Source organism: Tupaia chinensis, unplaced genomic scaffold (assembly GCF_000334495.1).
Source record: "Tupaia chinensis unplaced genomic scaffold, TupChi_1.0 Scaffold000542_1, whole genome shotgun sequence".
Lineage (NCBI taxonomy): Eukaryota > Metazoa > Chordata > Mammalia > Scandentia > Tupaiidae > Tupaia > Tupaia belangeri.
Window position 1 is genome coordinate 2,776,930 of NW_006160055.1, and position 17,541 is coordinate 2,794,470.

Genomic DNA, 17,541 nt, shown 5'->3' on the forward strand with positions numbered 1-17,541 from the left:
CTCTCTTTACCTCTACAGCGAGAGCACATGCCCCATAGCAAAAGACTCTCTCTCAAAAAAAGGTTTGACTAATAGTGACTCCATCTTGTCTCATATTCTCCATTTGGTGAACTTCTAACCCTACTATTTGGCCGGAAATCTTAATCCTGTCTGAGTGACAAATAAAAAAATAATCTAAGTATTATGAGGGAAATAGGTAATCATAATGAAATATTACACTTCAATTTAAATATGCTATTAAGACTTTATGTGGGGTAACATGTATCATATAATTAGATCAAGGAGGATTCTAAACTAAATAGCATTGGAATTTAATTTTTAATGAAAAATGTGTGTGCAGAGAAAGACTGGAAGAAGTTAAAACATTGTTGGCAGTTTTGTTCTAAAAATAGTATTAATAATGAGTATTTAGATTTCGTTTTAGGTAATTTATTCTCTAGTTTCTTTTTGTTCTTTCTTTTCTTTTTTTTTTTTTTTTTTTTTTTTTTTTTTTTTTTAATAAATGGCCTTTGGTTACCATTGTATTTCCAAGATCTGGCATAATATGAACTGAAAACAAGACACACACACACACACACAAAAAAACCCTAACAAAACCTGAAAATAGAAACTGTTCTTTTCTTTTTTCCTTCACCAGAGAGAGATAGCCAGAGGGAAATTGAGAAAACACTCCCAAGAGGGTATGACCATGCCATAATTCCTTCTCTTCCATTCTCCTGTTGGGCATGCCTATACACATGTCCTGTGTGATTTTCAAGCCCCTGGGTCTCAGACTTCAACAGTAGTCTGCCTTATGGGAGTCCATCACCTTAACCCTAGGTCACCTGCTGGCCCCACATCTTTTTTTTTTTTTTTTTTAGAGAGAGAGTTTTTGCTATAGGGTGTGTACATTCACCAGAGAGACAGAATGCAAAAAGTGACCCGCCTCTCAAGGGGGATAGGTACACCACATTCCCTTCTCCTCCATTCTCCTCTTGGGATTTTGGGTATGCATGCACATGTACCTATGTAAGTTTTAAGCTGCTGAGTTCAGGACTTGAACTGCGGTCATCCATGTGGGAGTCCAGTGACATAACCATTATGCCATCTGCTGGTCCCTCCCTCGGGCATTCTTAATAAAGTCAGAATCAGTTACCATTTTATGCAGACGTCAGGCTCTATGCTTCTCAGCAGATTTGTAGAATTCTAGTTTATCTTGCAGGACCTCTAGTGTGTTTCCTCATACCTGAACTATGTTCCTGTTTGATAAATTTGTACGGATTGATCAGCCACTGTATGTCAGCCCTCAGGTAAGGTAGCATAGGTTATTTTTAATGGCATAGACTAAAATAATGGGACAGTGAATGATCTTGTAATTTTTTGGAAGCCAGGGATCCTTTAAGATTTTGGTGAATGTGAGAGAACAACTCCCTAGAAAATATTTCATATAGTTAAGAAAACCATCGGGGAACTTAAAACCATTGGCGGACTTAGCTCAATCTAAGAAGAGGAAGCAGAAATAAAGTAACACAGAGACAGAGTATTGGTAGACACAGGTAGTTTGAGCCTGAGCTACCCTGACAAGCTGAGCGCCTTTATTTATAGGGCAAAGTGATACTACATACGTGTATTTAGTGGCATTCCACAGATATAGTTGATGTTTTATTGGCATAGGAAATAAGTCATTTATCTACTAAGGTTTAGATATACTGGCACCAGGTGTATCTCCTGGTTATGATGAATGCAAAGAAATGTTCTGTAAATTACTTATCTAGTGAAGTAAAGCCTTTTTGCAGGTGTGGAAAGTACATTCTGTTGCATTCATCAAAGGGGTAATGGTTAAGCTAACAGGTTACACAAGGCAGAGCAGGGGTTAGTCTTTACGTGGAGGGGTAGGATGCTTACTGAGCTCTGTCGATGTTTCCCCAGGACAGCCCCTGTAAATTTCACCGATTGTTCTGCCTGCAGGAAGAGTCGAGGAAAAGACAAGCTGCAAGGCTTCTACCATAGGTTCAAAGAGATATGTAATGTTTGCTCAGATCAAGTCCCTAATGTCTGCTTGGAACAGATCCTTACATCCACAAAGCTTTTCTCAGAACACGTCCCTACAAACCATGTACTTTTTTTGGTTTGGTTTGGTTTTGTTTTAGGAAAATAATTGAACATGGAGTTCCTTTTTTAAAAACAATATAAAACGGGGCCAGCAGGTGGTGTGGTGGTTAAGGCACTAGACTCCTACATGACTGTGGTTCAAGCCCTGGACCTGGTGGCTTGCCTTCTTACTTTCCTTTTCTCTCTCTCTCTCTCTCTCTCTCTCTCTCACATTCTGGTGAGCGCATATGCCCTATAGGAAATCTTAAAAATAATAATAAATAAAATAAAATAGTTTTTTAAATAATGTAAATCAATTTTAACTATGATTTTATTTTTTTATACCAGGTTTAATGACCGTTTCCTGAAAATTGCAATATAAATCCAAACTGGACAAATAAAATAAACATTCAGGCAACTGTTTTTCCAGTGAGAAGGAAACTCTGTGTGTGTGTGTGTGTGTGTGTGTGTGTGTATTTGTAGAGACAGGCAGAGGGAGCCCTGATTTTACAAAGAAATATCTGTGATGTTATTTTTGCTTTAAACTATCACTAGCTTCTAAAGAGATCTGAATAGAGAGAAGGAAAGTGTGTATTTATTCACATAGTAACTATTTCTGGTTCTCTTTCTTCTTTTGTATACTTTTGTTTTTCTATCTGGTATAATTTTCCTTCTGTTTGAAAGACTTTTCTTAATCTTTACACAGTGGAGATCTGCTTCGAAGATTCTTTCAGCTTTTATATGTTTGGAGAAGTCTTTATTTTCACATCATTTTTGAAGATTATTTTCTCCATACCAAGATTTCTAGGTTAACTTTTCTTTTTTTTTTAAGTTTTTGACAAACAGCGCATGTGCTAGCCAGAGAGAAAGAGAGAGAGAGACAGTGTGTGTGTGTGTGTGTGTGTGTGTGTGTGCGTGCGTTATGTGCACTACAACTTGAATTCTGAGAAATGATGATTATGGTGTTGTCTTTTACTTCGGAATGATTTTGACTTTTCCTTTTATTGTGAGAACAATGACCACCCTGGCTCCTAGGAGTAGGATGAGAAATCACCCCTTGGAGTGAGTGACCAGCCTACAATCCCTTCTCTTTCACTCCCCTCTGGGGATTTTGGGCATGCATGTGCACACGCCTGCTTCAAATTTTCAAGTCGCTAGGTCCAGGATTCTAACTACTGTTGGCCATGAGGGAGTCCAGTGCCCCAACCACTAGGTCATCTGTTAGCCCTTGGTTCATACCTTTTAAGTCTTTTTCTAGAATTTTAAAGGTGTTCCGTGGGCCATCTGGTGGTAATGTGGTTAAGGTGGCTGGATCCCACATTTCTGACTGTGTGGTCTGAGTCCTAGATCTGGTGGCTCGAAAAGCATGCTGGGTGTATGTGTGTGGGTGTATGTCCAAAATCCTGAGAGAAGAATGGAGGAGAAAGGATGGTGGCATAGCCATCCCCCCAGGAGGTGCCTTTTTACTTTCTTTCTCTATTTTTCCCTCTCTGTTTTTCTCTGGCAAGAGCACACACCCTATGGCAAAATTTAAAAGAAAGAAAGAAAGAAAGAGAGAGAAAGAGAAGAGGGAGAAAGAAAGAGAAAGAGAAAGATGTCCCAGTATTTTCTAGCTTATATTGTTTCTGATAGAAGTTCTTGTTTCCTTCTTTTTTATTTAATGTGCTGTTTTTCTCTGCCTGCTTAGAAGTTTTTGTCTTCATCATTGCTTTAATTTTATCATCAGTATAATTTCTGGGTCTGTTTATATTGCCATTACTCCTCATTATAGGTTATCCTTTTCCTGGTCTTTTGCATGCCTGATAGTTTATGTTGAATGCCAGACATTTGAATTTTATCTTGTTGGGTACTTTTAAATTCATATAAATATTCTTGGGGCACCCAACAAGATAAACCATGTGTGTGCATGACTACACTTCATTAAGGGGTGATTTCTCCATCTCTTGTGTGTGTGTGCGTGCATTATGTGCATTACAACTTGAATTCTGAGGAATGATGATTATTGTGTTGTCTTTTACTTCAGAATGGTTTTAAAATAAATGAATGAATGAATGAATGAATGAATGAATGAATAAATAAAATTGAACCTGTAGTGCAGTGATTAACAAATCCTCCATGATGGCCCATGGTTTGAAACCTGGCCCTAGAGGCTTGATAAACGTGTCCGCCACTGTGATCCATGCCAATCCTGATGTGATGGAGCTATGGAAGAGAAAGAATTGTAGCATGACCATGTCTTGTTAGGGGGTGCTTTTTCTCTCTTCCTTTTTCTCTCCCTGCTTCTGTGTCTCACATTCTCTAACAAGTGCACATGCCCTCTGACAATTAAGAAAACAAAATTCAATTGCATTGCCATTCGATTTTTAATAAAAGTTTAGGGCCAGACTGTGGCATGGTGGTTAAGATGGCTTGATTGCCCATGGCCAACTGCAGTTCGAGTCCTGGACCTGGCAGCTTGAGAAACACACCGTACATATGTGTGTGCATGCCCAAAATATAGACACGAGGGAGAAATGGAGGAGGAGGGATTGTGCTGTGACCATTCTCCATGGGGGCAGGGTGCTTTCTTACTTTCCCACTGTCTTTCCATCTCTTTCTAGTGAATCTACGTGCCCTCTGTCAAATTAAAAATAAAAAGTGTTCTTGAACTTTGTTTTGGAATGCAATTAAATATTTTGGACACAGTGTGATGCTTTCAAAGAAACTTGCTTTAGTGTTATGGTTATGCAACCTTTAGTTAACAGACAATTTTGCCCTGCCGCTGAAGCCATATTACTCAATATCCTGGGAAAAGGCTTTTGCTGATGGGCCCAATAAGTATCCCAACTGAGCGCCAGGGTTTGTTCTCTCTGCTAAGTTAGGGTGGTTCTTTTCTCAGCCTGATTTCTTTTTAAAATTTGCTATACAGTGCTTGTACTCACCAGGAGGGGAGAGAGAAAGAAAAGGAGAGAGCAAGTGAGAAATTATACCACCTGGGTGGGAGAAGAGGTCATGCTGCAATCCCTTCTCCTCCACTCTTTTCTTAGGATTTTGGGCACGCCCACACAAACACCTGGCATGATTTTCAAGCCACTGGGTCTAGAACTCAAATCGTGAAGTCAGCCATGTGGGATCAGCTGCCTTCACCTCCCTGCCACCTGCTGGCCTTGACCAGCCTGTTTCTTCACTCCCACGCGTTGCTCAGTACTCAGCGGAAGCATCAAGGAAGACTCTGCAACTCTCTTCTTTCTATGCCCTGTGTAATCTAGCTGCTTTGGCCTCCCTGGACTCCCACCTTTCCTCTTTGACCCAGGTTGCCTCCTCTGCTGCAGTCTGGAAGTTCTCTTTAGCCAGTAAGCAGGTTCTCATAGGGGTTCCATTGTTCGTTTCCACTCCGTCAGAGATGATCGACTAGTGCCACTTGATGGCTGATGCCTGAAAACCATTGCTTTATGTATTTTTACCAGATTTTTAGTTGTTTTGGACTAGATAGTAAATTTAGTTCCTATTACTCCTTCTTGTCCAGAAGCAGAAGTCCTAATTAGGACTTGTGCTTTTTTTTTTTTTTTGAGAGGTTTTTCACTATAGGGCACGTGCGCTCGCCAGACAGACAGAGAGAGACATAGAGACAGAAAGCGAGAAATCACCCCCCAGGGGGGATGGTCACGCCACAATCCCTTCTCCTCCATTCTCCTCCTGGGATCTTGGGCACGCACGCACACACACCCGGCGTGAGTTTTAAGCCACCGGGTCCAGGACGCGAACCGCGGTCGACTACGTGGGAGTCCAGTGACATAGCCATTACGCTAACTGCTGGTTCCCCAGGATATTTTCTTTTTAAGAGATTCTTGATATAGGGTGTGTATGCTCATTGGCGAGACAGAAAGTGAGAAATCAACCCCAGAGGGATGGCCACGCTGCAATCCCTTCTGTTCCATTCTCTTCTTAGGATCTTGTGCATGCACACACATGCACCCAGAATGATTTTTAAACTACTGGGTCTGGGACTTGAGCTGCAGTAGATTACGTAGGATTCTAACAATGGAACCGTTATGACATCTGCTAGTCCCACACACAGGATATTTTCTAATATTATTGTTGGGACTTAGACAATTCATGAATGCATATTTACTCACTTATTCTCTGACTGTTTTCTCCCTAGAGTGTAATGTGGTTATTGCATCTCGTGAATTTAAGAAATTAAAAACCACTGCAGATGAACTAAAAGCAAGCCTGATTCCTACCAACAAGGCTCAAGTCACACCCACACAATGTAACATCCGGAAAGAAGAGGAGGTACTGCAAAAATATCTACATTATATTGTTTATTTCCTTACTTTAATTTATGGCAGTGGTTCTATTTTTTTTTCTTTTTTCTTTTTTTTTTTTAACATTTTTGCCATACTACATGTGTGCTCGCCAGAGATACAGAGAGAGACAGTGAGAAATGACCCCCTAGGAGAATGGCCACACTGCAATCTCTTCTCCTGGAATTTTAGGCACAGTGTGAGTATCAAGACACTGGATCCGGGATTCAAAGAGCAGTTGGCCATGCAGGAATCCAGTGCCTTAACCACCACATCACCTGCTGACCCCTTCGGTAGTGGTTCTTAAACCTGGCTGTACTTTACTTTCTCCTATGGTAGTTAGCTATCTTAGGTGAGGTTCACTGGAACCAGATCCTGTGAAGGAGATCCTTGTGCTAATGATTTGGTGAGCCAGTGATGTTGGAAGGAGAGGAGGAGAGCAAGATGGAGGAGTTAAGCAAGGATGTGGACTCAGCTAGAGACTAGTGTGCCTTTTGCCCTTTAAATCCTTTGTTAATGTTTCTTTTAACCTGATTTTATCTCTCCATTATTCTGCACTGGTAGTTTACTAATTAATATGACTGAGGCCTGCCCTACTTAGAGCTGATCTGGGCCCTAGATATATCTGGTCATCAAAATGACAATTTCAACTTTGTGATCTACAGATATTGGACACTAGTAAATTACTCATTGGAGTAGCATTTTTATGTTCACTCATTGCTGTCTTCATGTTCATTTATAGGGGTACTTGATGTTACTGTTCACTGTGAGATTGCAAGTTCTATAATGCTTCCAGAACAGTTAGGCCAAGTAGCAAATTAGGTTATTAAGCTTTTACTTTTTTTTTTTTTAAAGGAGAGTTTTGCTATAGCACATGCGCACTCACTGTAGAGGCAGAGAAAGACAGACAGAAAGCAAGAAATCACCCCCCACTGGGGATGGTCACACTACAGTCCATTCTCCTCCACTCTCCTCCTGGGATTTTGGGCATTCACACATGTGCCCAGCATAAGTTTCAAGCTGCCAGGTCTGGGACTCAAACCCTGGTTAACTATGCGGGAGTCCAGCAGTGTAACCATTCACTATTTGCTGGTCCAAACTTTTACTTTGAATGCTTTTATTTTTAATGTTTTTCTTTAGGTGAACAATTTGATCAAATCTACTTTGGATATTTATGGTAAGATCAATTTCTTGGTAAACAATGCAGGAGGCCAGTTCCTATCTCCTGCTGAGCGCATCACCTCGAAGGGATGGAATGCTGTGATTGAAACCAACCTGACAGGCACTTTTCTCATGTGCAAAGCAGGCAAGTGTCATCACTCTTCCCAAACAGGAATGTCTTTATTTACAGATCAGACAGCATCCTGAAAGAGAAACTGTTAGCAATTCGAGAAGCCCATGTTATTAACATGCAGAGCCCTGTTTTTTTCACATACCACATTGGAATGTAAATTGGCACAACTCTGGATAGTAATTTGGTATTATTTATAAAATGCGGATAGTCTTTGAGTTTATTTTGTTTGCAGGAATTTATGAGAAAATTATCAATGTTCTGTACAAAGGTTTAGCTCTACAAAGGTATTCATAAAATTAGAGAGCAATCTCACCTTGTTTTTTTTTAATAATTATTTTATTTAACTTTATTCATTTTAATTTGACCAGAGATGGAGAGGGAGAGAGAGAGAAAAAAGTGAAAGTGAGAAAGCAAGTCACCAGAAGATCTGGGACTCAAACTGTGGTCAATCATGTGGGAGTCCAGCGCCCTTAACCACCATGCCACCTTCTGGCCCCCTCACTTTGTTTTTAAGAAATGAAACTGTTAAAATGTTAGAAAAACCAATGAATTAATTCAGTCATGGGGAGAATACCTGAGACAGAATCCATATGTTTTCTGACTAACAACTATTTGACATACATGCAGAGTCTGGATTAAAGGTTATATTTCATATGTGGTTCAAATTAAACTCCTGAAGTTGTGTAAATCAATACCCAAAGCATTCTTATGATGAAAAATGTAGAACAGGTATAACTCTGACCCAATGGGTCTTTATTTTCTCATGGGCTAGGCTTTATGTTTCTAGTATCTTTTTTTTTTTTTTTTAATTTGACAGAGGGCACATACACTCACCAGAGAGAGAGACAGAGAAAGAAAACACCCCCTATGGTGGATGGCCATGCCACAATCCCTTCTACTCCATTTCTCTCTCCTGTTGGGATTTTGGGCATTCATGCACACATACCTGGCATGTTTCTCAAACATCTAGGTCTGAGACTTGAACCATACAGTTGATCATTTGGGATCCAGCTTGCTTCACCACCACACTGCTGGCTGGTCTGTTGATAGTATCTTTAAGTCAAAGGTCTTGCAAACATTCCTAGGCTTCATTTTATTTTTTTTTCCTTAACTAGCAGTATAAAGTTCTGTATAAGTTGTGATATAGGATTGACTCCAACAGTGGAGAGTCCAGACAAAACAGGGGCTTGAATAAGATAGTTTACTTCTCTCACCAAAAATGTCCAAGTAGGTTGGCCTAGGGTTAGTATTGTAAATGAATGCAATTGGTTACCAAACCCAAGTTGAAGTGTCCAACTTACTAGCAAAAACTAATAGCAAAGACAATTTAGGGTAGAGAAAAAGGTCTTTGTACAAGGCAGGGGAACCAGCTGTGAAGATGGCAGACAAAAATCTTAAATCCATCTTACTGGCTGCTCAAGGACAAGGATTTTTAAGCTGAGGCAAGAGAAGGAAGGAGGGAAGTGTGGGGAAATTCCAGTCTTTATTCTTCATTATGCTTCCAGCTTTAATTTGAGACATCATCAGATAATTAAGTCTTCTCTTTCTTCTATTCTGACTGGTTTCTATTAGACAAACTCACAAATTATCATCTCAAGATCAGTTGACTCTTTTCTTGCAGAGAAGAGAAACATGGTGTAATTGATGTGGTCATAAATGTCAGAAATCTTCGTGCTGAGTTTTCTCAAGCTGTTTGCTTGGATAGATTAAGTGGTCAACAACTGAGAGCTGAGAGGAGATGCCATGCTGTAATCTCTTCTCCTCCATTTCTCCTTTCAGGATTTGGGGCCAGGTGTGTTTTTCAAGCCACCAGGTCTTGGACTTGTTGCATGCAATAAGCCATGTGGGATCTAGCCACCTTAACTACCACACCACCAGCTAGCCCCTCTTCTTAATTTTTAAGAGCTTTTTTACTTCCGGTGATGCTAAGTTCAAATTTCCTTCAAGGCAATAGTTTGCATAATTCATACCTCAGTTGGGGGTCTAAGTTCAATTTCCCAGTGAGCGTAGTTTCCCTCATCAGTGTAATCATATGTTTTATTAACATTGAGTGAATATATTTTCTCTCTGGTACCTGTGTTACACCAAATATCAGTGGTATGCATTTGTAAATCAGCCGTATTACAGAAGTGATCTGAGAGTTGAACAAACTAGCTGTCTAGACCTTCTCAACAAAATTAGCCGATTTCCATTTACCAACTGTTATTTTATGTTCGGGTCTTAACTGTTGGTCCTATTAAAGTTATTTCTAAGTTTGGTTGTTTTCTGTGGGGCACAACCAAATTCCTCTGCATTGTTTGCATCTGAGGACTGGAATGGGTTCCCACAGCGATAAGATCCCATTGTAGTTGAAAAGTGCCCATTTGCTTCCCATTAGAAGGATATGGCATTTTCATGTATTGCCCTCAATCCCACAGGCTGTATTACCTTACGTGCTTTTCTAGGGAAAAGTTAGGTGCTAATGCTGCTAATGAGCAGCATAAATTACAGGTTGTCTTTTGTCCCAATGTCCCACAAGTGGGCAGTCTTGGCCTCAGCTCTGAGTAAGGTCAACCATTGCTTTGTCACTACTTCTGATTCCTTTCAGAGAAGCATAGCAAGAAGGTTTTGTTGGGTAGAGAAGAGACACTTATTTTTATAGTTGGGAGTCAGCACTTTTATCTGTGATTTTCTAGCTGTAGTCTAAGAGCCTCATCAGTTTTCCGTGGAGTCTGTATCCTTTTCTTTCTTCCTGGAAAAAGATTTCTCCCAGTTTTCCTGATTGATCAGGAACCGTTTTCAAGCTGTACAGTCTGGGACTTAAACTGTGCTGTCTGCTGTATGGGATTCAGCTGCCTAAATCACCACACCGCTGGCTGGTCCACACCCTAGTTCACAACAAAATATTTGGTAGTATTTATCCAGAAGAAGAAAGTGTGTGGAAGGTAATTTAAGTAAACTGTGATTCCCCTTTCTTGTGCTAAATTACATAGTTTTATATAATTTTAATATTTGATATAGCAAATATTGCTGTATCTATTTATCTTAATGAATTATTTTTAGTTTTGCTATAGGCTTGTGTGCTTGCCAGAGAGAGAGAGGGAAAGTGAGAAGTCACCCTCCTTGAGGGATAGCTATACCATAATTTCTTCTCATATATTCTTCCCTCAGGATTTTGAGCACATATTTATATGTGCCCAGTATATTTTTCAAGCCACAGGGTCTGGGACTTGAATTGTGCAGTTGACCATATGGGATCCAGTTGCCTTAACCTCCAAGGTACTGCTGGCCCACTGTATTTATTTGTGTTTCTAAACTTTTCTTGGCTAGCTATGGTCATTTATTCTTTCAGATAAAATTTTTTAAAAGAATTATTTATTTTTATTTTATTTATTCATTCTTTTTTTTTTTTTTTTTTAATTTGACCAGAGCGAGACGGAGAGGGACACACACAAAGCCACCAGGTCTGGGATTCACACCATTGTTGGCCATGTGGGAGTGTCCAGCACCTTAACCACCATGCAACCTGCTGGTCCCTCAGATGAATTTTATACACAAGTTTTTCCTCAAAAATTCCACTGGGGAATTTGATAGGAATTGTGTTAATGTAGAAGTAATTGACTTGTTTAAATATTCCATCTCCCCATCATGAAATATGTTTTCATTAATGAATTCTTCTTTTAAATCTTTTGACAAAATTCTTTGTTTTATCATATAGATCTCACTTGTTATTTATTTATTTAGGTTTTCTCTATAGAGTGCATGTGCTTGCCAGGGAGAGCCAAAGTGAAACAGAAATAGGGAAGGTGAGAAATCACCCCTCACGGGGGATGGCCACACCACAGACTTGCCTTGAGAAGCCTTGTATGATTTTCAGCATGTTGGGTCTGGGACTCAAACCCTAGTCAGCCACATGGGATCCAGGACTTTAACCACCATGCCACCTGCTGGCCCAAGATCTCACTTTTTAAAAATTAAAGTCATATTTATATATTTTTTATAGCTATTGTTATTTTTTAAACTGCCAGTGGTTTTATTTAAACATTATCTACTTCTATTTTTTCAAATTGGGGTAGGAGAGACAAAGAGAAAGAAAGAGAGTGAGGAAGCACCCCCCCCACACACATGGAAGATGATCACACTGTATTCGCTTCTCTATTTTCTCCTCCTTTTAAGACTCAGGGCATGCATGCACATGTGTCTAGGTTTTTGAAGCTGCACAGTTGAGGACTTGAACTGTGCAGCTGTCTGATCCAACTGCCTTAACCACTACACCACTGGCTGGCCCATATCCCAATTTCAGCAATGTAAAAACGTTAAACATTTTTCTTAGATTCAAAACATATTGTATTGGGCCAGCAGGTAGCATGGAGGTTATGGCGCTGTATCCCATATAGCTGGCTTTGTGGTTTGAGTCCCAGACCTAGAGACTTGAGAATCATGCCAAGTACATGTGTGTTCATTCCCAAAATCTTGAGAAGAGAGTAGAAGGCAAGAGATTATGGCATGGTCTTCCCTCTAGCGTGTAATTTCTCACTTTCTCTCTCTTTCTGGCCAGTGCATGCACCCTATGCCAAAAACTAGAACAAACAAACAAACAAACAAAAGGCATTGTATTTTTTTTTTTTGAGAGGTTTTTGCTATAAGGCGCTTGCACTCGCCAGACAGACAGAGAGACAGAAAGCAAGAAATCACCCCCCAGGGGGGATGGCCACACCGCAATCCCTTCTCCTCCATTCTCCTCTCGGGATCTTGGGCATGCATGTACACATGCCCAGCATGAGTTTAAGCCGCTGGGTCCAGGACTCGAACTGTGGTCAACTACATAGGAGCCCAGCGACATAGCCATTACACTAACTGCTGGTCCCAAGGCATTGTATTTTATGTCTTCTTTTTTAGAAGCTTTACATTCTTTTTTTTTTTTTTTTCTTGTCATATATTATGAATTTGGAAGCATTCCACAGGGAAGTATTAAGTTATTAAGTAACAATGACTAAATACTTATTTTTGCTTAAGGTTTTAGTAGGATTGATACCAAATTTTCTGTGACCTTTAAATTCTAAACATTTCAACTTCTGTAGAAGCGTTTGGAGATACAGTTCTATTATTATATTGATTTATATAAATAGAATGGGTGCCTAGTTAGCAAATGGGGCTTCAACAAGGGTAAAATATTTAAAATTAAAATGAACGAACGTGTAAGATATGTATGTTAAAGAAACACAAAGCAGGATTGGCAGATAGCATAATGGTTATGTCACTAGACTCCCACTTGGGCGGCCATGGTTTGAGTCCCAAACCTGCACCTTGAAGCTCATGCCAGGCATGTGTGCATGTGTGCTCAAAATCCCAAGAAGAGAATGGAGAAGAAGAGATTATGGTGTGGCCATCTTCCCGCCAGGGTGATTTCTTGCCTTCTGTCTCTCTGTCTCTCAGTGAGTGTATGCATCCTATAGCAAAAATCTCTTCTAAAAAAATGAACAAACAGAAAACCACAAAGCACTGCTGTGCAAAATGAAAGAATATTTAAATAATTTAAAGACATTCCATGTTTATAGATTAGAAGATTCATTATTGTTGTCTTTTTTCCCAAATTGATCTTGGGATTCAATGCAACCCCTATGGGTTTTTCTAGAAATTGAGAAGTTGATCTTCAAATATGTATGGAAGTGAAAAAAAAAAAGCTCAAAACAGCCAAAAATTTTGCAAAAGAAGAAAGGGCTTAAACTTCTTGATTTCAAAGCTACTTTTTAAAAAAGATTTATTTAATTATATTTATTATTTTAACTTGCTATAAGGCATGTGTATGTTCACCAGAGACAGATAGAAAGAGGAAAAATGAGAAAGCAAGACGCCACATTCAGGATTTCAAACACTAGAATGACTATAATCGAAAAGTTGGACGATAATAGCGGAGAAACTAGAACTCTCATACATCTCTGTCAGGAATGTAAAATAATGGAAACACTTTGGAAAACAGTTGGACAATTTTTCAAAAAGTTAAACATAGAGGCCCCACTGTGGTGGCACTCACTGCTAAGATACTGTACTCTGCAGGCTGGGACCACATGGGAGGCCTAGGTTCAATTTTTGTTTTAACCTGAAGGTGGAGCACAGTGGTGTGCCCTGTAATCCCCATGTCTTGGGGAGGGTGAAGCAGGATTGCAATAGAGTGAGACCCTGTATTAAAAACAAAAACAGGGACCAGCAGCATAATGGCTATGTCGCTGGACTCCCATGTAGTAGACCGGGGTTCGAGTCTCAGATCTAGTGGCTTAAACTCATGCCGGGCACGTGTGCGTGTGTGCCCAAGATCCTGAGAGGAGAATGGAGGAGAAGGGATTGCAGCGTGGCCATCCCCCCTGGGGGGTGATTTCTCACTTCCTATCTCTCTGTCTCTCTCTGTCTTTCTGGTAAGCGCACGCACCCTATAGCAAAAAACAAACAAACGAAAACAAAAACAAAAACCTTGAATATGGAGTTATTATATAACCCAGTGATTTAATTCCTAGGTATTTACCCAAGAGAAATAAAAGCATATATCCACATAAAGATTTATATTCATAATTGCCCCAAAGTAGAAACAATCCAAATTTTATCAGGTAGTGAATGAATAAATAAAATATGGCATAGCCATACAATGGAATACTACTCACAATAAAAAGGAACTATTAATATATTACAACATAAATGAACCTCACACTTTAAGTGTAAGAATCCAGACACAAAAGATCACATATAGTATGATTCAGTTTGCACTAAATGTTCAGAGAAGACAAGGGCAAATCTATGGAAACAGAAAGGTGAGTGTCTGGTGATGGGTTGGACTGCAACTGGTCATGAAAGAACTTTCTGGGATGCCATAAGTGTTCTAAAACTGCATTGTCATAATGATTGCACAACTCCATATGTTGATTAAAACTATTAAATTGTATACTTAAAGTGGGTGCGTTTTTATGATGTATAAATTGCATCTTAGGCTTTTTGTTTAATAATTAATTTGTTGTAAAAGCCAGAATCCATGTGCATCTGAGGTAGGTCTAGCCCTGCCCTTTTAACCAGAAAGCCTCTGCCCTAAACCTCTCCTTTCAGGCCAACAACCAGTGAAAAGCCAGGGTGGTCTTTGTCTCTGTCTGTCTCTGTCTCTCTATTACCCTCTTCTTTCTCTCAAAATTTTTCCCATATATATATATATACACATATATATTATATATATATATATGTATATTTTAAAATCTGCAGGTCCTGTATTTTGTCTCTGACCTTTCCTTTTTCTTGCTAATTTCAGAATCCATGTGCATCTGAGGTAGGCCTAGCCTTGCCCCTTTAACTAGAAAGCCTCTGCCTCTTTCATATGGTACATAATGTGCCTCACTGTTCTCATTTTTTGACCTTTCTCTTAAAAAAAAATTGTTTTTTCTTTGCATTGTTTTGTTTTGTCTTTTTTCCTTTGTTACTTTTTTTTTTTTTTTACTTGGCTTTCTTACCTTGCTTCTCACCTTCTACATATTGAGTGTCTAGGCAGGTCTAGATGCACAGTAGTGAAACATCTGAATCCTTTTAGAGTCGTAGAAAACCTCAATCTCCACTAAACTGGTACAGAAAGGGAGAAACTCATCTTTATATGCCTAAATTGGAATTCCTATCTGTGGATACCACATTGCAAAACACAGTAGTAGAGGAGAAATAGGCATAGAAGTACTTCTCAGTAAAGCGAAGCATATGAGGTTACAGTAGCAGAAATCTCTAATAAATTAGCCAAACACGAATATACCACCAAATGACTAAAAATCAGAGAAGAGAGTCTGCAAAGTGAGCAACTGGGAGAAATACAGAGCTGCAGTGAGTGTGGCTGATCTCCTTCCACAGACCTCTGAATTCTTAGTTGAAACCACTCAGCTCAGTCCAGATGCACCTATTCCTTTGAAACAGTGAGGCCTTTGTAATATCCAGTTCCGTTGACAAAAGTGCAGGTTGCTTAGTGAGGATCAGGGAAACAGAACAGCAGAAATATTGCAAATCATTTTCTGCATGCCTCTAACACTCAGAATTAACTTTAAGAAGGTAGGAAGTAACATATAATCCATCAGATGACTAGAAACCATTGCAGAAGCACAAGAAATATGGGAAATCAAGAAAATATCTCTCCCCCAAGGGGAAAGAACAGCCCTTCATTATCTACAGACAGTACAATAGGATTTGTGGAAATGTCAGATAAAGAATTTAGGATATTTATAGTGACAGAGCTAACATAGATGTAAGAGAAGAGAGACAATAAACTCCAGAAAATGCAGGAGAAAAGAGACGAGTCCCAGGAGGTGAAGAAATTCTTCCACAATCTGAAAGAATTAAAAAGAAAGAAAATTAAAAAGAAAATTTAAAAAGAAATTAAAAAGAAAATCAAATGGAACTCTTAGAGATGAAGGTTGCAATACAGGAAATCAAAACCTCCCTTGAAAGTATTAAAAGCAGATTATATCATGTAGAAGATCGAATCTCAGATGTAGAAGACAGAACCTCTGACCTAGAAAAAAAATCACCAAAAATACTGAGAAAATAACCCCCAAAATGAGAATAATATACGAGTAATACTAGATACCATTAGACACCCAAACATCTGGATCATTGATATCCCAGAAGATGAATAAACTAATCAGGGCATTGATAATCTAGTCCATGAAATCCTGAAAGAAAATTTTCCAAACCTAGAGAGGCATTCAAATATCCAGACCCAAGAAATACAACAGACAGCACATAGCATCAACCCAAGAAGATCTTCTCCAAGGACATCATAGCCAGATTGACCAAAACCACAGACAGAGATAAGATACTAAAATTGGCAAGAGAAAAACGTCAAGTTACTTTCAAAGGATATCCCATCAGGCTAACATCAGACCTCCCCTCAGAAACAATGCAGACAAGGAAAGAATAGGCAATATATTCCAAGTGTTAAGTGAAAAACAATTTCAACTAAATATACTATATCCAGCAAGATTATCCTTCATATGGGAGGAAATGATAAAAACATTCTCAGAAAAACAAAGCCTGAAGGAATTTACCAACACCAGACCTTCTCTTTGAGAAGTTTTTAAGGGAGTACTATACCAGGAAAATTAAAGAAAGGCATGCAAACAAGAGAACAAAAAATTACCAAGAAAAAGGCCAACTTAATGGTAGGGACAAGTTCTGAAAAATCAATAATATTGTTGAGCATTAACAGAAAGGTCAGACCACAGCGACACTGCAAATTCAACAAAAGAGAGATTACCTGAGACTAAACTGTGAAATAGAATTCTATGACTTTTTTAAAACATTACTAATTTTCTTCTAGGCATTGTCTTCCAGATTTAAAGATTTTTGTTTTCTTTTGAGTTGTTGATGGCTTCAGCAATTTGTTAAAAAAGGAATTTTTTTAAATCGAAGCATAAACTTTTCTCCCTTCCTGACCCCTTTGCAATTGGAAAATATTTGTGAGCATTCTTATTTTGTGGAAGAATGGTTATTTGCATAAATTCAACAACACTATAGTATCTGTTACCTTGCATCAGAAATTGAATTCTTATGTGGCTTTGTGCAAATAACAGACCCAATTGAGATTAACCTAAATTTTTTTTTTTTTTAGCTAAGTTAGTTTATACCTCTCTTTAGTAAAAGGGGGAATGGAGAGAGGAAAAAAATGTTTCAGAAAAAATTACAGTGTACTTGCCACTAGATTCTAGCTTTGTCCATACTTTTAGTTTAAAATATTTTGTGAATCAATCAATTAAAAAAAAAAAAGTTTAGTATGGAAGGAAGGGAGGGGGAAGAGGAAGGTAAAACTGGTAGAAGTATGTTTAATTGACAAAAAATGAGAAGCTATTTGCTGATAATGTATGGTATTTGTATTGAAAAAAGAAATGTATACTGTAAAGA

At 38.8% G+C, this 17,541-nt stretch overlaps 1 protein-coding gene across 2 annotated transcripts in view; it reads left to right on the forward strand.

Annotated features, from left to right (window-relative positions):
* The window catches only part of PECR (peroxisomal trans-2-enoyl-CoA reductase), a 40,036-nt gene that overhangs the window by 1,212 nt on the left and 21,283 nt on the right, over positions 1-17,541 (forward strand). For both annotated transcript variants that reach the window (XM_006157455.3, XM_006157453.3), the window contains exons 2-3: positions 6,212-6,345; positions 7,497-7,662. In XM_006157455.3, the coding sequence (XP_006157517.1) occupies positions 6,212-6,345; positions 7,497-7,662 (300 nt within the window). The remainder of the gene's footprint in view (positions 1-6,211; positions 6,346-7,496; positions 7,663-17,541) is intronic.